Source organism: Phalacrocorax carbo, chromosome 7 (assembly GCF_963921805.1).
Source record: "Phalacrocorax carbo chromosome 7, bPhaCar2.1, whole genome shotgun sequence".
In the NCBI taxonomy this organism is placed as follows: Eukaryota; Metazoa; Chordata; class Aves; order Suliformes; family Phalacrocoracidae; genus Phalacrocorax; species Phalacrocorax carbo.
The window spans coordinates 40,199,015-40,223,872 of NC_087519.1; the positions used below are offsets into that span (position 1 = coordinate 40,199,015).

The 24,858-nt window shown below is 43.8% G+C and overlaps 1 protein-coding gene across 2 annotated transcripts in view; it reads right to left on the reverse strand.

Moving 5' to 3' along the window:
• ATP13A3 (ATPase 13A3) overlaps nucleotides 1–23,227 on the reverse strand; it is a 63,997-nt gene extending 40,770 nt beyond the window's left edge. The window contains exons 1-2 of one of the 2 annotated variants that reach the window (XM_064457618.1): nucleotides 23,016–23,227; nucleotides 21,743–21,796 (exon numbers count right to left, since the gene is read on the reverse strand). In XM_064457618.1, coding sequence (XP_064313688.1) covers nucleotides 21,743–21,780 — 38 coding nt within the window. In that variant the 5' untranslated portion in view covers nucleotides 21,781–21,796; nucleotides 23,016–23,227. Of the gene's footprint in view, nucleotides 1–3,686; nucleotides 3,706–21,742; nucleotides 21,797–23,015 lie in introns of those variants that run through there. The other variant, XM_064457617.1, reaches the window with a different exon arrangement.
• Nucleotides 23,228–24,858: the final 1,631 nt, after the last annotated feature.

The following is a 24,858-nucleotide window of genomic DNA, read 5'->3' on the forward strand; positions in this document are numbered from 1 at the left end:
CAGCCTTTGATTTTATTTACTGCACATACATAAATCTCTCAGAATGCCACACTTACTCCCATAGCATATAGGCATTCCTCAAGTATTAAGAGTTCACTGTCATAGCAAATAGTTATTTTAATTGTCATTTTTCAGACAGAAGGCTGTTACAAAAATTAAAAAAAAACAACATCAAGGTGAAAGCCATCCACTTAACTTCATCCCAGTTGTCCACTGAAGACTAGGATGCCACTATTGAAAATACTTAGCATTAGGAAGCATTATGATAAAAGCACAACCATTACCAAATTCTTTGCTTTCATTAACTCCCCAATATTTTCACAAATCAATTCACCAGACTCCAAGTCAGATCCTCTCAAAGTGAGTCCCTGGATCCAGGCACTTACATTCAGCAGCAATGCCAACTTCAAAAGGTCCTTCCCTCCCAACTCCTGCAGTTTATCAACATCACATCCTGGAGTGCTTTGTGCAATCTGCCACCTCCTTTCTAATTAAGCCAACAAATGAAGCAGGAATCCAACAGAAAAGGTTTATTTTGCTGCCCAAATCTGGGTTCCCTCAGAAATCTATTCCCACTTCTAAATAAGGTCCTAGTGGAAGAAACACACACTTGAAGCAAAGAACTGCATCACAACACAGGCCTCGGTCACAGGTAAAAAAACTCGGCACTTCATAAATTGAGTGCTTGATACAGTTTGTATTTCGTGCTGTATGGAAGGAAGCTCATTTGGTAACGACTTTGACAGAAACACCAGCTCACACGCTCCGTGCTTCATTAAACTGAAAATTTTCTATTACTATCCAATATTGAACTATGAATACCTTTCTTACAGCAGATTAATTCGGAAATTAAGCCAAAAGATGTGCACCAATGTTACACAAGTCATGCAAGTTCTAAAACACGTTTTTGTTTAAATTGTCACTTTTCTTCACTAAACGGATTTTATCCTGGGAAAGATAATATATATATGAAACCAGTTAAAATCTGCCCTAAACCTACACAGGATTGCTAAGAATGCTCCTAGAACGATCTTTGAATTAATAACATCAAACAACTTTGTGTACACCATACAAATCACATTTTCAATCAAGAAGTCGCGCAACCAGAAAAAGTTGTGTTTTTACAGAATTATACTTCTAATGGAGTTCACAGCTCCATGAGAGAATTGTTAGATTTATCACACTTGAACTAGTCTGCTCTTAAACAAACACGCATTTCCCTGCTATAGTGTACTGCAACATCAAAACAGCGCCTGCAGGCAAAACTCTAATCTTGATGACCATATCTAGCAACAACTGTACTTGATACAGGAAAGCACCAGGTGGCAAAATAAATGCAAACAGCTTCAAGATCAATAAATCTCAACTGAGATTTCCATATGGCCAACACGTCAGAACAGGCACCTTACAGGATACTGCAGCAGCATAAGAGAGGAGTGCAATTGCTTTAATTTAGGTCTGTTCCACAGCTAGGAAGGAGCATCAAGTCATTGGTCTGAAGCACAAAGGGAAATCTCAGCACTGAGAGCACCAACAATAATTCCTGTGATTCAATGAGTTCTTTGAACAGCTGGGTAGAATCACACGGGGAATACATGAGGAGCATTAGGAGGCTATTTTTGACTCACATCATTAGCTCCATCTGCAATTTTTTTTTTTTTTATACATACTCATTTGCTGAGCAACCTTCAACTAACACATTCTCAATATTTCACACACTGCCTGTAATTTTCCAAACTCAAATTCAAATCTCTAAACTTAGAAAACATTAGAGATCTTTTCTTAGTTAATGGGTCATGAGAATCATTACTATTCAGCAATGAAGAACAGCACGCTTTCTCCAATCTTATCCCTTTTGGTACATCATCAAGAGTTCAAATGCATAACTACTTCGGGTTTGTTTCTCTCTGCCCTGCTGAAAGTCGGGGTCGAACACCACCACCGTGGGCCCCACAGGGTTGCCCCCTTTGGCAGTGACTTCAGGCTGCCAGGTCAGACTGAAGAAAGAAGTAGCAGCATCTCACCAATTCAGAAGAGACTTCAGCAATCTGCATTTGATCTTTACTTCCTTCTATAATATGATGGGAAATTAAACGTTTCAATACTTTAATATTTAATTCAATATTTAAATGTAAGCCTTGGACTTTTCAGAATTCAAGGGAGTATGACATTTTATTAGTAGTCGAATTAAAGTGAGGTTGAAACCCACTCAGAAACAGCAACAAGGACTCAGGAATATTCAGATATAAAGTGCCTCCGAGGCAAGGGCTGCCACTCAGTCTCTCTCCAGCACAAGTTCCCTGGAGTGAATAGCTAGAGAAATCCTTTCCCTCTTAAACGAACTGAAAACAGCAAGCCAAAAGCACTATTTGTTCCTTTTAAAGAAAGGGGCCAAAAACAATGGAAATGGTGAAAGTTACTGTCGTTCCACTTACATAATTTTTACTCATTGAGCAACTATTGTATAGCTAAGCATACTCTAGAGTCAGAAAAGTAGGAAGTATCACAAAGGTCTGAAAAGGAATGTTTTTTGCCACTGAGACTAAGAGAATGAAATCACTTGCAACACCTTAGGACATCGGTACAAATTTAGCAAATGATATAGCGACCAGCTGAACAGTGTCCGAACTTCTACAAGCATACATTTGAATCACAAGCTTAAATGGTAAATCTGCAACTTTGTAAAAAAGGCATATAAAAATTAAGTTAAACTGCATTTGCTATTTGCCTCTGTCCTGAAAAGTATGTAGCTATGAGTTAAGACAGCATCTGCAGTTTCAGATTTAAGTTGATATTATTTTGGAGCTAAAGTAAATCACAAATTGGATCGCTGGAGAAATTACAGCAGTGCACAGACCTTAAAACTACATGCATCCCTCACAGTGAAGAAAATGTTGCACCTTTTCTGAATTACTACACCAATATCTATTTGTTGATCTACCCTGACTGAACAACGAGGATCGCGAGCCATTCTACCAAAATACTTATAGGCAATAAACGTTTGTAGCAACAGCATATAAGGTGCAAGTGAACTCATGGCATATTTATTAAGGAAAACATTGTTAAAGAACTACAGTAAGTCTCAATCAGTATGCCTGAAGAGTTCTGCAAGCCATGCTTTTAAGGGACTACTAGCTTATCTGCAGTCAGTTTTCTAATAGCTGGCATAATTAACAAACTACTTGAGTGCAAGTTTTACTGAATTTGATTTGGAGGATGGGAAGCAAAGAGATCTTCCCTCTGTTCTCCTCAGCATTCATCCCAAATCCATAATCCTTAAAAACTAATTCTGCTTTAGCATACATACATTGTTGCCATCAGTTTATTCTTCCAGTTTTCCAGTTTAACTGGAAGTTTCATAATTTCAAGAGAAAAATTCCATGGACTGAAAAGACTACAGCTACAAAAGAAGAAAATTTTGAGATCTCATGCAGTCACTGGGTAATTTAAATACCAAGCTTCTCAGATAAAACTATAATTTTGACAGCTCAATTCTTTATCCATACATGAATTTTACTATGCATAAAACATTACCGAGTTGTTACATATGCTTATGCTCTGTCGTCATTCATCTTCTGTAAAATACACAAGTTAATAAACTTACAAACTTAAACATTCCTTATTTTATTCTTTTCAGATATTCCTAACAACCCCTCAGGATCAGTAACTAAGAGAGTTTCTCTTACCAACAAGCAGTCCAGCAGCTGTCCTCTGCACTTGCTTTTGTTATCATGAGCTAGTGAGGCAGTTCTTAATAACTGAGACCCTATCTACAAGGGAAGTCCTGACAAATGAACTATTTTGTCTAAAATCTAAAAAAAGTCTCCAAGGGCTTTTCAAACTGTTATCAAAAGATTAACATATCAAAGAAAATTTGGCACTGCTTGGAATGCTTTTTTTTCCCTCTTCCCTCCAGTGTGGACGAACAATTGCAAGACTGTGGCCGGGCTGGCGCGGAGGCTGCGCTTCCAGGCATCAGCCACCCGGTCCAGCTCTTTCTATTCAAACCACAAATGCCTCACCAGGAGCCTGCAGACAGTTTCAGGTCTATGCACGAGTCCTGATATTATCTGCCCAGCTAAAAGCATATATGCTTCTGACCAAACCCTTCCTTGCATTTACAGCTGTTGCGAGTGAAGACAACAACATTCATTTTGAGGAGCTGATCAATGTCAAAGGCAGCAGTTAAGAAATACACACATTTCTCACTAAGTATTTTACAGTTTATTACAGAGCATAATGAAGCAATCACATACACCAAATTAGACAACCATTAGAGATCAAGTGCTATGAAGCTAAAACAGGTAACTTGGTCCCTACCCGAATGTTGCAGAAGTAGGTTACTTTTCTGTACAAGACAAGAATCAAATCAGCACTGCTTTGGTAAGAACACAAAGGGCAAACGAAAAGATCTAGCAATGCAGACAGGAAAAGTGAGACACATGCATGAAAGAGGCCAAATTTAAAAACCACTTATGTGCAAATGTTAATGTGAGTCAATCTTCCTCAGTTCCCTAGGTAGTCACTGTCATTAAATAAACCAAGCACAGTAAATTTCTACATGAAGAGAATGAAGACCAAAAAATTGGCCTGACTAGGAATAAATCATTATATAGATCAAACATGAATCACATTCCTGGAACCTGATCTAGTGTGTTACTAAGTGACCAGTCTGGCTCTCCTGGGCCCAAAAGGTGTCATTATGGTGTCTTTAAGGGCTACTGAAAGACTAAGTCCTTTTCACGAACTTATTTACAATAAATATATCCTCCATTAAGAGACACTTCACAGCTCTGGAGTTGAAAATTAAGTTTCTAAATGGCCTGATGTCATTACAACTCTTTCAGATTTCTGAATTTAAAAAAATGTCTTGAACAGTCATTCTTAACTGCAGAGTGTGCCTGTTGCATAGCAGACAGCCATCATCTTCAACTATATCCTGACTAGCTGTCGAAACACAGAAAAACCCTGTTTCATTTTGAAACTAGAAAGCCAAACATTATTTCAGTCACTCGAAAATTAAACACTTCTGAACTTTAGAGCCATACTTCCAACCCTTTACCATGAGAGAAGGAATCAACGAGCAAGGTAACAGACTTTACAAAGCAATGTTTACCTCTAGGGCTTATTCCTGTCCCAGTAACACGCAATTCCCACACACTCAGAGCAGTTACCACACTGAGTCCATTTTTTCCACATGTTATGGTAAAGGTTTTTGGCATTCATGCAATGGACTTACAGGAGGTAAGCCACTGCTTTACATAAACAAAACACCAAATAACATTCAATCTCTGCCATACTGGCAGTTATGGAATTAAAAGCTGAAGTAGTACTCAAAAACTAGAAGAGCAGTAACAAGCCAGGAAGATGTGCGAATGTATTTTCTGAGAACACATTCATTTCAAAATACATTCAGTTTATTAGGAAAGATGAAAACACAGCTTGGGCTACAGCTGACCATTAGCAGAAGAAGATGGCAGTTAATTTTACAGAGCAATTCACAGAGCATGTTTTTGCCCTTCCTTAGAAGCCAACTTTCCACATCACCCCACAAGGGCTGTGGATCAGGTGCCGCACGGGAGCACTTGGCACATGCAAGGAGATGGGCTTTGGAAGACAGTTTTGCACTCACATCTCAGGCTGAATGCCAAAAGTTTCTCTGAATATGAAGTGTATTTCAAAATTTTAACATTATAACATGTCCGTATGCATTAAAAGAGAAGTACCTCTTTTACAGCTACTAGCAGCAAAAAAAAACAATGAAAATTCTTCTTCAAAATTATTCCAGAAAGATTAAGAATTCTCTCCCCCAGACCACAGAAACATTTATCAGGGCAGGGGGGAGGAGAATCTGTTCTTGACCCAAGATCTCCTTTGCCATCCTGCTAATGAGACCTCCTGGTCTACACAAGACTTGGCAGCACTGACCATGCAAAGTTGCATTCAATACATTACTTTCAATACATGTAATGTTTAATCTGGTATCAGAATTGCCAGCAGCCAAGGAAAGAAGTTCTAGGTATAGCTTAAGAGACCATACTCTAGAAAAAGCACAGTTAAATGGAGCTATGAAAATAGAAGGAAAAGTCTTATCAGCTATTACTACTTGAGCTTGCAGCTGCTGCCCATGCCAACTGCCAATGAGTTCCACACACAATACCTGAAAAGCTGAAACTAAAACATTGACTTCATTTAAAACATGCTGTACCAATAAATAAATAGACAAGGACACAAGGCTAAGAAGACATAAGGATCAGAAAAAATAAAGATTAAAAAATATTTAGGAGCACATTCTTCTCAAACTGTATCCTATAAGATGCTGCACACTTTAAAAATCAATCACAAAAAAAAGCAAACTTGAACAGAACATTTCAAACTTTCAAGAGCTGAAACCAAAGCTTCTGCCCACAGTGCCTTGGACTTAAGTCCCATTTTTATTTTCCAGTCTTCCTCCTTTACATAAGAGATCCTATTTCAGCATCTATAAAAATAATGTACTATTTCTTAAAATTATTCCACTGGCTGCTTTTTAAAAGATTGGCAGAACCTGCAGACACCAAAAACTTTAAAATTACCATTTTAAAACAGACTTGCAATTACAAAAGCTAGGGGTTGATTTTAAAGGCTGTAAGAATGCCCTGCTAAAATCCACATTGTGCCATCTTGTCTCCAAACGGGCTGTTATCAGGATTCATCATCCCTCACTCTTTAGTATCTCCTCAGAGGAAACAGTTTCCAAAGGTCCTTTTTATGGATTCTTACTGTCCTCAAGAAACTTCTGAGCACCCATGTGCCTGCACTCAGCATTTTTGCATCTCTTCTGTGCACCACTGCTGCAGTGACAACTTCCACTTGGTATCCAGGACCACAGCCATGATTTGGAGTAGATGGGATTACACTACACCCTGGCCTCAGAGGGGTCCATCAGAACTGAGCTGCAGCACAGTGCTAGACTCCTCTCATGCCACCTGGTGCGTCTGACACCACACACGAGATCCTGTCTTTGCCTGCCCCCAAAACATAAAAGCCATGTCACTCAAAGATTACTTCAAAACTGAAATAGATCACTTCATAGCTGATATACAGCTTTGCCAATAGCCTGAGGGTATCACATTTTTATGATGGTAAAAACAAAGGTTAACACGCTTTACTTCAACATACACTAGGATGAGCTTACGTGTGTTAATTTAAATATTTGTAATGCTTTCAGTATTATTTTAACACATTAATATTTATTGTATGTGTGTAGCCCAGACTACAAACATAAAAGATACTCTCCTTAAGAAGCCCCTTCAATCTGAGAAATGCACCTTACATGAATGGAAGTCATTGTGATTTACGGTTCTCCAGTCGCTTGCAGCTGAACCCTTAAATACAACTTATCCACATAATGTAAAAGAAATGTTTGGATACGACCTACAAGCTAAAAGATCTATGGAAGATCAAAAATCCTCCAGCTATATTTTGAAGGAAGTTAAGATTATAATTTGTACTACAAACAAAGCTTAACACTTTAGTCAACCAACCAAGCTCTAACAATAAGAATGACATAATGGTTTAATGAATACATGGAAATTTTACAAGTACACGAGCTAAATTTTAACAAAGCCCTCCACTCAATACCTATTTTATCACTTCCCATCTTGGGCTTTCTGTTATAATACAAGCTTTTGTTTCTGTGTTTAGGCTTAAGGAAGACCATTGTATCCAACAATCACCAAACCAAAATTGTATTTACATTTGTAGAGTGTATTCTTTGTAAAGTATACTTTTTGCAGGCTGCAATAGCAATTGCAATGTTTATAGTAGAATACATGCTACATTAAGGAAAGATAATTCTACATCTAACAATAAACTCAGTACTGCAATTCATAATGATAACAAGGTACTACATCCAATACTATTCTCAAGACTTACTTTCTAACTGCTCTTCAGATTGTTATTTTCAGACCACTTAGAAATTTGCTATTAATATAACATACACAAGTTGAAGGTATGTTAGAAGAGAACTTAGGAAAGCAGTCATTCTTATCAAGGACAACTAAGGACCCAGGACCACCTAACTTTCCTGGCGTCTCATTTACCTTACTTCAAGCAGCACCTATTTACATTAATGAAAATTTTCAACTGATAAACCAAGCATCAAAAGTCAAAATTGTCCAACGCTTACTCCCACAAAAATACAGTCCTTCCTTGTTTCCTTTTTAGATCTCTGGATCTCCTACCTGGCTGCCATGAAGGAAAGAAAGTCTGTTCCACAGTCAGGGAATCCAATAAAGCATAAATTTAATTTTAGATGCTTATTGTTTCTTTCCTCTCTTGGAAGAGCATACTGAACATTTGGGTTAGAATTCACAGACTTTGACAAAAGGGACAATGAAATGTTTTATTTATTCTTGGAAGAGAAAGTTAAATGGTTTCAAATACCTTGGGTAAGGCATGGCGCCATTACACCCAGCATGAGTTTTCAATAGCGGAGCACTGAAGCTGTTTCCAAAAAGACATTCTGTTCTCACACAGGGCATGAACTTTACTCAGTCTTTCTACTTGATTAAATAACCAAGACTATTATGGTCAGATAATGAAGATGGCACAGGTGCCCCGTCCCAGCACCGAGAGAACTGCAAATATTCTAGTGGAGGTTTGGGAGTCTGAAGACCCAGATCCAGCAACAATGGGTCTTTTCAAGGAAGCATTTCCCCTCAGGGGCTGTGCCAAGAGCCCAACCTTTCCTGCGTGGCTGCCGCCTTATTGTGCAATGTAGAGTATCTGCTTCCTGGGATATATTTGCTTTTGTAGTATGGATGCTCAGTAAAAGGAGGCAATGACTTTTTTTCCTCTTCCTCTAAATTCTTGGAAAATATTTTTGAGATTAACATAACATTTGAATCAAATTTCTGCTTGCCTACAAGGAGATCATCAAGCACAACCAGACTAATCACAAGAGATGAACTTTCCTCTAAAGTTTAGATATTTTACTTTTGTTTCCTCAAAAGCACATATAGATGGCACGTAGCTATGACTACAGCGTAGTTCAAGAACCAGTCATACACATCATAAGCACGCAATCTGCTATGGCATCCTTCTTTTCCCATCATAAATATGACTTAGTACCTTTCATTGCTTTCAGCTGAGCTTTCCAAGACAAAGCAGCAGTATTTCTTCACTCTTTCCTGAAGTCATGCTGTAAAACTTAAATATTCCTGAAGTTCAACTACGTGACTGCTAAGTACATACATGCAGAGTATCTTCCAGATTAACAGAAATAGCACCGAATTGTGCTTACTTCTAAAAATGTGTTCTGTAAGAAGAGCTACGTATGCAAATAGGTTAAACTTCAGCACTTAAACCTGGGTTTACTAACGTTTACTGAAAGTACAATTTTTTTGAACAGTCATAACAAATTGATACAAAGCCTTAAGTATGCAGCACATTCACTTTACTCAGATCAGAAACACTCTAAGGAGCTCTTCTTGTGTGCAACCAACCCACCAATCAATAGAAACACTATGCATGACAGAAATTGCTAAAACTCTGAATATCATATAACACCACTAAAAATTAAAGTCAAAAGATTGTATCAAAGAATTTAATACAATTTAAGATGCCAAGCAGGACAATTTGCGTTGATCAAATTATAACTGAAATAAGTAACAGAAAAATCTGCACACAAGTTCTGTTCAGAGATTAGACTGCTGTAGAAGACTTTTCTTATGCACAGGAATTTGTACAGCCTGACAGCTTAGCTCCTGAAAATGATTAATTTGCTGTCAGAACTACCGTATGAGGTAAGATGAGAAAACCAAGGGGGAAAAGCTACACTCTATCTCCATGAACTGAAGCTCGACAAAGACAAGAAGAGAACAGATGTACAGGACTGCAACATTTAACACAACTCCTCCATGCCTGTAATGTAAACTTTGGCCCACGTCCACCTAGCTACTATGTCCCAGTCGTTCAGAACAGTCCTACAAACCCAGAAGAGCTTTAGCAATTTAGTACAGTTATCCCTCAGAGAAGGGCTTCTACAATCTGTGAAATTAAATGAACTCACAGCAGCCTACTATAACACATTCCATCACTGCCTTAAATAGCTCGGTCTAAATGATACTTCGCAGCACTTGTGTACCCCTTGGGAATGATTTCCACAGCATCAGCAGTGGGAGACATCATCTGTAGAATGGAAACAGACTCTGCAGAAATCTGACACGTGATCTCCCTTCAACTGCCGCAGTCTTCTCAGCACTGATGATGACAGCCAGTAACGGTTTTCACACTTGCTTCTTCCAGTAAGCAATGGCTTTTGGTTATCACCCCTTTTATAGTTAACTTTTATCCTGCTCACTTACCTAAAAGGAGAGATTCTCCTTTAACACATCATGTCTAGGGCAATATTTACACCCACATTTGAGCTGTGTTTTTTAGAAGTTTTTTTCTTTCCTAGCCTATAACCTTTTTTATAACAGTACTAAGAGTTGTAACGGTATCCATCTTCTCTGCCACAAGGAGAAGAGTTAGTTTTCTTAAAATTAAGACTGAAATGTTGTACTTTAAATGTATCAAGAAGCACTCTTTCCTCAAGCATTGACTTCACTAACTGAAATATCACCACTGTCTATCTAAATATTCAGAAGTAGCCTCTTAGATACTTCTGGTCCAGATGCTCCACTCAGATTTCCCACACCTGCCTTGTTTTTTTCATAAATATCAGGCAAAATCAGAGGCCAGCTTTCTGAAGCACTGTTAAGGACTGCCACAATCCTCCGCATATATTACATGTGTGAGGAGCTTTTACTCTATACCCTTTGAATGGAAGTAACCCATGAACAGAAAGCCTGGCTGAAGACGAATAGAGCAACAAAATAACAGTCCCTGAAAGGTCAGATCAAATGTGCATTTAGCCCAGCATCCTGAAGGGCAGCCATCAAGAAGCCATCACAGGGAGAGTCATATAATGATACTACCCAGTAGATTTTCTCCAGTCCCAGTGTGTTGCAGTTCAAGAGTTTCATCATCCAAATACCGTATCATCTTATTTAATACTAAGTGGATCTTTCTTAATGTTTTAAATTATTTTGGGGCACATTTTAAGCATGCCAACATCCTGCAGCAAAGAATTCCTGAGTTCACAGGGAAAAATTTTTTTCTTTCCTTATTTTGACCCTCCATCTGCTGGTTTCAGCTGAAGCCTCCTACTTGTATTTGAAGGAGCAGTGAAGTCATTCCTTATTTACTCCCTCCCTGCCACCTGCTTTTCTGTTATAAACTGTTTATCCCCTACCCTTCAGTTTTCTCCATACAGAAATGACTAACAGTTTCCCTTACAGAGGTCACGCCATACTTCTGATCATCCTTTCAGCACATTTCACAGTTCTGCTATATATCTTTCTTACAATGTCTCCTCCCCCATAAGAATAACACCCTAATTCTACCAAAAAAACCCAGAAAACACTACACTACACAAATAGCTAATTAAGACTGGTTAAAAACCATTTTTCAAGAGCAGGACTGTCTGTCTTCCCTCATACATACTCAGTCTTTACAAGTAAGTGGAAGAGAAGTCACACATTCCTAGAAGCACCTGCTGGTTACATTAAGCGCTGATGTTAAAAAATAATAATCTATGGCATAGAAATATTAAATACCACCATGTTTATTACACAAAAATATATTCCATGTGGACATAGTTCTGGGCAACTGGCTCTAGGTGGCCCTGCTTGAGCAGGGGTACCGGGCGACACGACCTCCAGAGGACTCTTTCAACTTCAACCATCCTGCAAGTCTGCGATTCCACTTACCATAACCAGTATGTTTTCATACAAGAATGTCTGAACAATGGTAGCTCACAAGATGAGAGATTTAAAACAAACATTTGAATGACTTTTCATAAGTTATCAAGGAATTAAACTTCCAATTATATAAGCACTAAATTCCTCATCCCTCATCCTCAAGTCCCAGATCCCTGAAATCTCTCTAGAACATGAGAAGTTCTCATCAGGACTACCCCCACATGCCACTTCCGACGAGCACAGGTCTTTCTGGATTTCTGGTTTACAGGATGAAGATAATGCTTCTGTTCCAGATGGTGCCACAGCATCCAAATCCCCAACCCTGTCTTACATTTTGAACCTCACAGTAAAGGGATCAAGGGCAGAGCACAGAATATATCTGAAAACACTTCAAACACAAAGCAAGCAATGTTTTTTTTTTTACCCTGCTTTTCTACACAGAGGAAGAGGGGGTAGACATTCACAGTTTCCATAAAAGTGACCACAGGGCAGCTCTGTCAAAGCTGGCACCTCACCCTGAAGCTTCAACAGGATCATACGACTTAGGCATAAACTAAACCCCTTGTAGAGTCTCTGCAGAGTCCTCAAACTTGTATGCTCCTTATAGAAACTACAGCAGAGGAGCCAGATCCAGGTGCAGTAGACTTTATCCAGCAAACCAGTAATTAATCCTAGCAAACAAGTAATTAATACAGTTAGAAATCCACACATGCAACTTTCTGACAGACATTAACTTAACTCCCATGTTACCTGCAAACCACCACAGTTTTAAAAAACACCTTCATTTATCAAGGTAGAACAAAATAACTTAGGAGAGACCTGACTGCAACACTATCACAACTTGCTGCATGAATATGCACCTTGGGTCCTCCTTGGCCACAGCACTCAGGAAATTCACAAGCAACTACTTTTTCTGAATGAAAGCAAAACAATCAAAAGGTTCTGAAAAAGCCTGAAGCTCTGAACATTATTTCTATGGAATATTAAGAATGGAATCAGGCACAAGTTACTGTATTTATACTATCTTTGAAGTTGATGTTATAGGTATTTAGAGATGCGATGAGGCAGGCCAAGGCCCACTTGGAATTAAATCTGGCAAGGCATGTCAAAGATAAGAAGGGCTGCTTTAAATACACCAGCAGTAAAAGGAAGACTGGGGACACAGTGGGCCCACTGCTGAACAAGGAAGGGGCCCTGCTGACACAGGATGCAGAGAAGGCGATGTTACTGAATGCCTTCTTTGCCTTGGCCTTTACTGCTAAGGCTGGCCCTCAGGCATCTCAGCCCCCAGAGACGAGAGGACAAATCTGGAGAAAGGAAGACTTACCGTTGGTTGAGAAGGATTGGGTCAGAGATCGCCTATGCAAACTGGATCCTTGCAAATCCATGGGCCCCGAAGGGATGCACCCGCAAGTGCTGAGGGAGCTGGCGGATGTTCTTGCTGAGCCACTCTCCATCATCCTTGAAAGGTCGTGGAGGACAGGAGAGGTGCCCGAGGACTGGAGGACAGCAAATGTCACTCCAATCTTCAAAAAGGGCAAGAAGGAGGACCTGGGGAACTATAGGCCAGTCAGCCTCACCACCATCCCCAGAAAGGTGATGGAGCAGTTCATCCTGGACATCATCTCCAGGCATGTAGAGGACAAGAAGGTTATCAGAAACAGTCAACATGGATTCAACCAAGGGAAGATCATGCTTGACGAACCTGAAAGGCTTCTATGATGGCATGACTGGCTGGGTCGACAGAGGGAGAGCAGTAGATGTTGTCTATCTCGACTTCAGTAAGGCATTCGACACTGTCTCCCATAGCTTCCTCACAGGCAAGCTAAGGGAGTGTGGGTTGGATGAGTGGACAGTGAGGTGGACAGAGAAAAGGCTCAACAGAACTTAGCGGGATGTGATCGATGGAGCAGAGTTTGGATGGAGGCCTGTCACTAGTCGTGTTCCACAGGGGTCTGTGCTGGGTCCAGTCATTTTCAGCATTCATCAATGACCTGGACAAAGGGACAGAGCACACCCTCAGCAATTTTGCTGATGATACCGAGCTGGGAGGAATGGCTGATACGCCAGAAGCCTGGGCTGCCATCCAGCGAGACCTGGACAGGCTGGAGAGCTGGGCCGAGGGGAACCTCATGAAATTCAACAAGAACAAGTGCTCCTGCACCTGGGCAGGAACAATCCCATGCACCAGTACAGGCTGCGGGCTGAGCTACTGGAAAGCGGCTCTGTTGAGAAGGACCTGGGAGTGCTGGGGGACAGCAAGCTGACCACGAGCCAGCACCGTGCCCTTGGGGCCAAGAAGGCCAACAATATCCTGGGCTGCATTAAAAGGAATGTGGCCAGCAGGTCGAGAGAGGTTATCCTCCCCCTCTACTCTGCCCTAGTGAGGCCACATTTGGAGTGCTGTGTCCAGTTCTGGGCCCCCCTGTTTAAGAAGGATGTGGTACTCCTTGACCAAGTCGATCAGGGGACTGGAGCATCTGCCTTATGAGGAAAGGCTGAGAGACCTGGTTTGTTCAGCCTAGACAAGAGAAGTCTGAGAGGGGATTTCATAAATACCTATAAATATCTAAAGGGTAGGCGTCAGGATGATGGGACTAGGCTCTTTTTATTAGTGCCCAATGACAGAACAAGGGCCAATGGGCACAAGCTGGAACACAGGAAGTTCCACCTCAATATGAGAAAAAACTTCTTTACTTGAGGGTGACAGAGCAGTGGAAGAGGCTGTCCAGAGAGGCTGTGGAGTCCCTTCCCTGGAGACATTAAAAACCTGACTGGATGCATTCCTGTGCCCCCTGCTCTGGGTGCCCCTGCTCAAGCAAGGGGGTTGGACAAGATGATCTCCAGAGGTGCCTTCCAACCCTACTGTTCTGTGATTCTGTATTAAGCCTATTTTCATAGCTGTATTTAATAGATACACTGCCACACTCTCAAAATTAAGAAATACTAACTTAGCTAAAATCAAAATTAGCATCTAAGGAATGAGGATGTTTCCTGATGGAGGAAAGCATAGATATAACACACACACACTTCAGGAATCTAGCAAAGATAAGATGAGAGGAGACAGTGAACACCGAGCAGGTGACTCACCACAAAATACTGCCCCATGATCTTCACAAACTCAACTGCCTAGGTATAACTCGATGCTCACAATGTCAAAAATCACAGTCTGCAAGGAAAATGAGCTTTACAAAAGGTGAACTACTTCCAATTTAGCAGTAAGTCAATGGAAAGCATTTTCTCAGGATGCACACTAAAACACTCTCAACCTGATACAGCTTCTGTTGACAGTGGCTAATCAACCAGCACAACTACTGTCTGACTATAGTTCTACCACATCCATCGATGTTACATATAACAAGCGTTGCCTGCCTTCAGCTGGACAGGCAATCGTGGCATTTAATATACCGTTGCTTCCCAGACATTCACACCATCAGAGGGTAACAGCAATCAGAAGAAACTGAGGCAATCTGTTTGTTCCATGTGCAAGATGCAGACTATGCAAATTCAAAACATTTTGCACTGAAATCTGCACAAGACATTCCTATGATCCATTCTACCACTGGCGTTCAGTGGATCAGCAATCTCTAGCAAAGAGACAGCAGCAATTTAACGCACCAGATAATCACTACTGAAATGACCACAGGCCAAGAACTGGTGTTACAAATGCTACTAGCAGTCCACTACCAGCTTGAGGCACAAAAATCCTTCATAATGTATGCTCAGAAAGCAATTAATGCCAGCAGTCTTGCTACTGACAAAAGCTGTCTCTCTGGGGAAGGGATGTTGCTGGATAAAGGAAAGGGTGGCCCAGGGAAGGGCACTACAGGGATACCTACGCTTGCTTGCTATATAGAGTAAGCTCTCTGTCAAGCTAACAAGATCGTGAGTTATTTTATATTGTACTCTCCCCCTACAAAAGGCATACAATTTCTGTGGTGAAGCATTATGTGTGTTCCTAAATTTTTGCCTGTTTATTACTCTAATAAAGCTATTTCTGCTGGAACAGACACAGTCATAAGAAAATGCAATTTGTATTTCAAATAAAAATAAGATTTGTATATGAACTAATGAAGCTTCGGAAGTCAGGAGCCCAAGTATGCATTCAACCAACAGAGACTGCACAAGAGGGGTTTTCCCAGTGCTTCTGTTCACTCAGACACATTACATCTGCCTCTGCTCCAGACGCATGCTCTTCACCATGGGTTGATCTCACCCAAGCCCTAGAAAACTGTCACAGCAGTACAACTGTACAGAACAACAAATAGGCAGCAGCTGTGTTTCATCCATACACTGCTGGCATTTAAAGCCTGGCTGTCCAAAATGGAGTCGAAACCATTACTTCTTTTCGCACCACAGGTCTTCAGTATTGCCAGTATTAAGGCTCAGTGATTGACTCTAGTAATAAAACACAGCTATGCTGCAGGAAAGTAATATCAAGCCCCTCTCTTGAAACACTAAATTTTTTTCTGGTCCTTGGCAAATGGACCAGCTGAAGGTAGGGTTAATCCAAAGAATGCACTCTGCAAGACTGCACATTTGACAGCCCTTTTATGTTCCTGTTTGAATTACCAGTTGGTCTGAAAGCAACTTTTTGTTGGCTTGTCAGATCTGGAGTACTGTTATAGTGACAGAAGAACCAGTTTTAGACAGCAGCACCCTCAGCCAAAGACTGCTCAAGCCAATGGAACAACCCTTTGAATTCACTGGGCTTTGGATCAAGCCTTCACAACTTAGTGACAATGGCAGATATGTTAAGATTCCTCCACTCCTCTAAGATTCCTCTGTCTTCCTTCTGCTCAGAGAAAGAATTCTCTAGCAATTCAACAATAAGGCTTTTCAGGAAATTTATCTGTACCCAAAAGTTATACAGTTAAATAAATCCTACTACAGGGTGAAGGTAAAGTCAAGCAGGTAACTCAACCTAACTGCCAACATACCCTACAATTACCACATCGGAAGCCAACCCTGATCTACATCACTGAAATTTCAGCTCCTACTATCTCCTACTGCATTAAACATCCTCCAGAAGATAAGCTCTTGCTATTGCTGACATTAAACATTGTGGCATATCTAAAGGGCAGATTTCACAAAGGAAACTCTATATTTCTTCATTGATTTGGAGACACGGTATGACAGCAAAATGCATAGGATTCATTTAAATGTTTCCACACATCCCAGTAATCTTACAAATCACTGAAATAGAAGTAATAGTTGGATCCTTTATTTTGTCATGTAGTCTACTGCAGTCAAAAGCAATTTTAAGAGTGCATGAAAATAATAAATAAAATAGCATGGCTAGACTTGCAGTTGGACTTCCCACTTTGAAATCCATCCATCCTCACTTAGGCTGCCTGTACTGGTAAATATCCCAAAGTACGTGTCCTTCAAAGAGACCTTCAAAGCCAAAATTGGACCTTTCTAAGTATGGATCAGAAGCATTAGGATTACCATCTAAAGTCTAAAGTAGTAATCTGAAACTACTGAGACTACTAAAATTATTGAAAATTCCTCAATGCTCTGCTACACTGAAGTCACACACACCCACACCTTGCCATCCTGTAGTACCTCTACCACAGGTTTAGAACATCCCAACAGCACAAGAAAATTAGCTCCATTTGCAAGAGGCAGCATCCCAAAAAGAGTAACATCCAGAACACCGTATGTTTCCAAACTGATATAAGCACCACGATCTAGCCATATGAACCTGTGCAAGGTCCAAACCCACGTGATATGATATGCCCAAGCGATGGACAAAAAGAATCTTGTGTATTTCCCCCTCATTTGCCTAAACTTGACAGGCTAACACCAGAATCCTATAAAATGAGATGAAAGGGACATCAGAGAGTTTAGTCTATTCCACAACCTAACACAACTATACTTGTCTTTCTCAACACATGAACTTGTTCTTAATGGCCACCAATAAAAGACTTCTTAAAGTACCATTTTTGCTGTGAGAAAGTTAAAAGTTTATTTGGTGTTTTCCTTGATGAAACTTTAATCCCATTTCAACTGCCCATCACAGTCATTGAAAATAGCATTTCCTTTTTACAGATCTTAAACACTTAAAATATCTTACATTGCCCTTAACCTCCTCACCTCTTGCCAAAATAACTCAGATTTTCTTCCAACTTTATAAAGTTTTGTCCTTGGACTCTGATCATTTACATTTCTCTCCTCTGAACTCTTTGAAATCTGGCACCCAAAACAGATGCTGTCTGTGCACTGCAGAGTATACCAACAACAAATAAAGCCAACAGATTTAAACTTTACATCTCTCAGACAATTCTCCCGTTTAACCATCCCAGTAAGATATTTGCCTTTTCTGCAAATAGCATGACACTGACTCATGTTCAACTTGTGATCCAGTACACCCCCAGGTCCTTTTTCTAGTACCTAACCCGTTATTCCTCACCCTGCATTTGCACAGCTGACAATTCCTCCCTAAGTGCAGTACTCTGCATTTGTCCCTATTGAATTTCATCCTATTTTTCAGGTTATTTTGAACTCTCATCATGTCCTCTAACACACAGTCCCTGAGAATTTAATAAGCACATTTAATCAGCCAGTTGACTGACACTTCCATTAAAGGCAACCACACCCAGGACAGAACCCTTCAACATAACCTCTCATTTCAACTCTAAATCAATAATTACTGTTCTCTGAATAGGATCATCTACCCAATTTTGTATGTTTCCTAGACTACTTCCCCCAGATCATGTTTCCATTTACTTATGACGCCATTAAAATGTGGAAAACCTTACTAAACAAATAAATTGATCAATCAGGAGACAAGACCCCCCCTGCTTCTGCCATAGCCACAAAGCCTTCTGCTCTGCAGTAAAACAGCATTAGACTTTGGATGCAATTAGTCTTCCCACAAATCAGTTCATGCTGTTACTCTCGTAGTTATCTTCCAAGCACTTGAAAACAGAATGTTTGCCTATTAATCTCAGCTGATGGAAAAAAATGAGAAGTGAACTGTTTCTGAGCTCACTTCCAGTATAACTCTCTGAAGACTCATCTTTTGCCAACCTTCTAGTACTTCTGATTATTTCTAGATAATATTTTTGCATTTTTTGAGCTGTTTTGAGAATCGTACAGTGAAGCTAATCGGGGCCAGCTGACACAAGAACATCTAATGGAAATACGCTCTAGTGTACAATACCACCTTATCACAAGTATTAATAAGATTAAGCACTTGCATGACACTACGTTAGACAGGACAAGAAAACAGGCACCGAGCACTTTAAATGTTCTGCACCTTCTGGAGATACATACATTCTCCACTTGCTACCATTTCCAGTACCTGGAAGTGGACCTGCATCACTTCAGAGCAAGCAGCTAGACTCCACGGCCACAGAGATCCCCTTCCCAATCCCAATCCACGCACAGCGCTCCGTCCAGATGGTGCTGAAGTCACGTGTTTTAGAAAAGGAGCAGCAACATACAGCACTTCAGATTTTTGTGTGGACCACACCCATAACTCCTGAAGTGTAACTGCATATCACCTGTCTTTTTTTTAAGCCTGCCTTTCAGCTACCAAAGATTAAAGTTTATGGTCTTATTCCAATCAAGAATAAAGGTGTCAGACTTGAAGCTATAATACAACTACAGTTTACTACAAACTGAACTTTTGTTCTCTGCTAAGCAGATTATTTAACAAAGGAAGTAGCTTTTTTATGAATGAAAACTATTTTTAGCTCATTGTGTAGTGGTGAAAGGGAAACCCTTTAGCATTACCGTTATTTAAAAATTTTTTTTTAATGTCTAATTGGGAAATTAGGATTTTTGACCTAGGATTTGTTTTGTACAAACTCTACCACGCTAAACATAATCAGACCCAAGCACTAGTCAGAATGTTGGGGTTTTTGCGCCACTGGAAGAACAAAAAGACTACTAATTTGCACAACACCATGCCTATAGATCCAGTGCAGGCTTGGCCATACTAGACTCCATGCTGTGGAGACCGGTAATCCCCGCCCAAAAAAGCAGACACTTACACACACGCACACTCAGTTCTCCAGCGCAAGCCTTTGAGACTCATCTTTTGAATGGCTTAATGTACACTGCAGAAGCATACGTTTTCACGTTACCCTGATACTGTTTGGGCAGTGAGAAGATGAAATCTAAGGGAGCCCTTTTTTCTAATTTCCAAAACTCAGAATTTTAGAAGAATTAACTAAAGGACACTAAAGGAATGAAACCTCTTGCCTCCATGGCAGCTACCATCAAGTTCATACCAGACAGGCATTTAACAAGGACAGTGTTAGAAGAGTTCTGCCTGGCCTGCTCTTAAAGATGCTTAAGTGCACCACTCAACTCAGGCATTCTTGACACCAGAAGTAATAATTCCTACAACAGACCTTGGACAAGCTGAGTCAAAGTAATCCACTGTTGGTATTTCAGAGGAATAAAACAAACAGCATCTGAAGGTTGCCAGAAAAAGGAACAGCAGTGCAATGGTCAAGATGCTTCATGAAAACCTGGCCTTTCCACATCAGCCCCCAGTTCTAGTACAGATTCCCTCTATGACCTGGGCAACCCACTTGGACCTGGCTGTAACAATAAAACGATAATTTTACTCCCACAGAATAAATGGAATTTCTGTCCATACCACTGAAAATCTGTGTCTTGTTGACTGTTTTATATGCCACACAGAAGACAGTGAGGATACTACATCCTCGAGGCAAATGAGAAAAATTCACCTGAGGGCTCCATGTCAATACAGACTTTTTTATTTCTTTTTTAAAATAATTTATTAGGACCACAGCAAAACCGCTTGTCTCATGCACCATGCCTGTCACATGGCACGCTAGCAGACGAGGACTGAATCACAAAGTTTCTCAATCGTACTCATGATTGAGCCATCATGATGCAACTTCCCACTCCGCTAGGCAGCCCCCACCCTCCCCCACCAGGCACCGTGCACTGCCCGACCAGCAGCTCGGACACTTCCGCCCTCGCTCCTCAGCTTAGGGATGAATTAGCGCCCACCCAAGGCATCAAGCCCTCCCTAGAGGAGAAAGGGACGAATGAAAAAGAAATACAGGAAGAGACACTTGACTCTAGAAGACAACTAACAAAAAAATTAAAGGGTGAGAGCATAATGAGCTCGAAGTCCAGAGAGCACCACTGGGAGACACTAAGCGGGGCACACAGAGCAGCACCGCTGCTCCTGGGAGGCATTCAGGAAGGCGGCAGCTGCTGTCCAGCAGCAATGCTGGAGACAGAGCCTGCAGAATTGCTCAGATCCCTTTCACTGCTTTCTCCTCCTTGCAGGATGGACAGTCAGCTTTGGCCAAAACCAAAGTTAGCAAGATCACCCCTCTCACCCGTTTTCAGAAGCACTTCAAAAGCTGAATGCTTTGGAGCACATCAGTTTTTCCTAGCTGACCTAGGCGCTCACGCTGGAACACTGCATGCTGCCAGAAACCAGCGTTCTTCCTCACAGGTGACTGCACCAACAATACACATCTTTATTTCCCCAAGCCATCTTAACAATACACTTCGTATTAGTCAGGAGAGTTAAGTCAGCACCAACAGATTTCTAAGCCAATTATTCAGTTCAAAGGCTACACAGTACACCATCTTTAAACTTTACATAAAGTTACATTTGTAACTAGCCAGCAAGAAAAAGCAGCTTTCAAAACTAGCAGCAGGTGGCCCTTACTGTCACGCTACCCACCCAAATGTCTCCTCAGGGTACATGCAGCCCACATCTACCGCTGTCACCGGTGACACTGCGACACGGACACTACGTCTGTGAGGGCCTGACTTACACCACAGGGTACATCTAGATGATGCCAAAAAAGCTGTTTCTCCACAACTTCAAGAGAATCAATACAGGAGATAACACAGTGCGGTGCAAAAGTCAGCTTTACTTCAATAAAAGGTAAAAGTAGCAATATTTTCAGTTATGATGGAACTGATGGCAGAAAAACATAGCTAACCTGTCTGAAGAGTCAGTGTGTGGACAAATCTCAGACATACAACGGCTGAGTCACCTACAATAAAAAAAATACAGTCAGAAGAACAAATAGGTGTAATGAAACTTAATCTTAACGGCCCTAGCTAAGAAAACACCATACAGTATGCCAGCACATATAGCGAAGAAAACACGTTAACAAATTCTAGAACTGAAACAAAATTCTCAGCAAGCTCAGATGAAAAGGAAGCAGCCTGTTGGCGCGGCCGGACAGCTGCCGGCGCTCACGTTCGAGCAGCTCAGAGTCAGCAACCTCCCGCTGCTGGAAGCTGCACTACCTCAGCTGAGGGAGACGGTGTCGTCCGTCCCTCCAACCGCAGCACCTGCAGGGACGCACCGACCCGGCCGGCAAGCCGGAGCACCGCTGGCAGCCGCAGGCTTTTAGAGCCAATACTGCGGACACCCAAATTCTTCCTCATCACCTTAAGCACCAACGCAGCTTTTAAAACTGCCTCGTCAATTCCGTTTCAGCTCCCCGCTGGCGGTCGCTTGCCCCTGCACAAGCAGGCCCCCTCCCTGGGAGGCGGCGGCTGTCAGAGGCGCCGGCAGCGTGCCACCGCCATGGCCAGCTCGGCGGGCCGAGGGGCGCCCCGCAGCCCCTGCCGCCGGCGGCGTAACGCCCGCACTCATCCGCTGAAAACGGACGAGGCGCCCTGAGCCCTTTTCTTGCACTTTGCCGGGGAAGTTTCATCCTCGGGACGCGGCCACGGACGCTCCCCGCCGGCCCCGCCGAGCTCTGCCCAAGCGGCCGGGGTTCGGGGGTCCGTGCCCGGTGAGCAGGGCCGGGCTGCGGGCAGGGCAGGGTTGGGACTCCGGCCCGGCTGCCGGAGGTGCCCCAGCGGGCCCGGGGCTGCTAGACCCGGCCGGGCGGCGGGAAGGGACGGGCGGGCCGCCGGGCCGGTGCCCCACGTGTCGGCAGACCGGCGGCCGGGGAATCCCGGGCGGCCGCTGCCGCCCCGCCCCGGGCGACCCCAGCCGCGGGACCGGCTGCGAGGGCGCCGGGGGCCGCTATTGCGGGGGTGGGGGGGCCGGGCGGAGGCCCCGCCACGACCCCCGCGCCTGGGAGGGCCGGGCCGCTGCGAGCGGCCGGAGCGGCTGCAGGGCGATGCTGGCGGCCCCACCGAGCCCAGGCGCGGGGCTACGGCCGCCGACGGAGGCCCGGCCCGGTGCGGCCCGGCACAGTCCGCGGCCCCCCCTCACCTGCCGGCCGCGCCGCGCCGCCCCGCGGCCCCACTCACCGCTGGCGCCCCCAGCCGAGCCCCATGCCGGCGGGGCGGGCGCGGGACCCGAGCGGGCGCGGGACCGGCTCTCCCCCGCCCCCCCCCCGCCAGCCCGGCGGCGCGACCGCGGCTGCCTCGTGCGCGGCGCGATCGGACCCGCCGCCAACCGGCTCCACGCGCCGGCCGCGCTGGGCGGGGGCAGGGAGGGGCGCGGAAGTGACGCCACCCCCACACCACCCCGGTCACGCGCCGGAAGAGCGGGTGCCGCGGCTCCAGGGCTGGGCGGGGCCGGAGGAGGGGCGGGGCCTCGCCCGGGGAGGGGGCGGGGTTTGGGCAGGGGCGGGGCAGGGGAGACGCACGGGGGGTGGGGGCAAGGTGGGGTCTTGGAGGGGGGAGCATGGTTATGGGGGGTCACGGCCATGGGGGGACATGGCTGTAGGGGGCATGGGTGTGGGGAACATGGCTATGGGGGACACGGGTGTGGGGGCACATAGCTATGGAGGGTATGGCTATGGGGGGCCATGGCTGTGGGGGCCATGGCTGTGGGAGGCATGGCTGTGTGAGCTCTGTGGGGTAGGACTGTGGGGCAGTGGGGCCCAGGGAAGCACTTTCCCCTCCGGGAGCAGGGGTGGAGCTCTCCGGAGACCCCCAGACATGGGGCAGCGCCGGAGTCTTTGTCTTGGCCAGGGTTGGCAGTGGGCAGTGGGCTGCAAGGCCTCACACCAGCGTGGGAGCGGAGGCTCGTGGGGGTCCCTCAGGCCACGGTGCTGGTTGTGGGGCATCCTGCAGGGGCTGGGGAGCTGGACATTGCCCCTAAAAGCTGCAGGGCAGACATCCCCATGGAGCCGGGGGCCAGCTCCTCAAGTGACCGTCCTGGGATCCCCCAGCCGTCATTCGCCGTGGGATGGGGAGCAGCGCTGCAGGCATGGGACCCCGCTGCTGGGCCAAGCGCTTTAAAGCCTCTCTGGGGGGAACCGACCCCATCCAGCACAGGCATTCATGCATCGTGGGCTTGGCAGTCAACCCCAGCACCCACAGGAGCGGGCCACTATATAACTTTGTACAACCACTCTGTATGTTACACAGTGGCGACGGAGGGTGGGGAACGGCTCATGGAAACCTCCCTGTAAGAGGTGAGCGTCCCTCAGCGCACCCTGGGATGTCCCAGCAGAGGCACCACCCGCCGAGGGGCTCCCTCGCAGACCCCAGGCTAGGGCTGGGACACAATCCAGGCCCCCCTGTTTAAAAAAGCCAGCAGGAGGGTCAGCTCCTCTTCCCCTCAGTCTGACAGGAGTGACAAGGGATTTGCACACGCCACTGTCAGATACAACCTGCCTTTAATAACCCATCTCTACTTATGTGAAATACTTTTGCTGCCAGCTAATGATACACTTATCTGGAAAGGTAATGGTGTCCAAGGAACATGCCCAGTGCTCAGCTGCCTGTATCTTCCTCATCAGCAGCCTTCTCCCGTGTCACTGCCCTCCGTGGCGTGCTCAGCTGGGACTTGTGCGCGCTGTGCTCTCAGTGACTAGAAGCCGGTGTTTAATTTTATAAAATTTGCATTGCTCAGAAACGCCCAGCCAAGAGAGCCAGCTAGGGCAGCATGCCTGACGGCCCACTCCGTCCCTGTCCCACTGACTTATGCATCTCTCCAGACACATTATCAGGAATTATTTTTACTACTTCCAGGTAACACATAAAGGTAATCAATAGTGTAAAGGCAAGAAGGGACACCTGCGTGACTTCACTAAACATACCCTCAGGTGGATGGCGGGTTAAGTTTTCAGATGCATCAGTTAAAGATTTTTAAGAACGCTGTAAACCATTTAGGGGGGCTGTAAACCACAACACTGTCTAT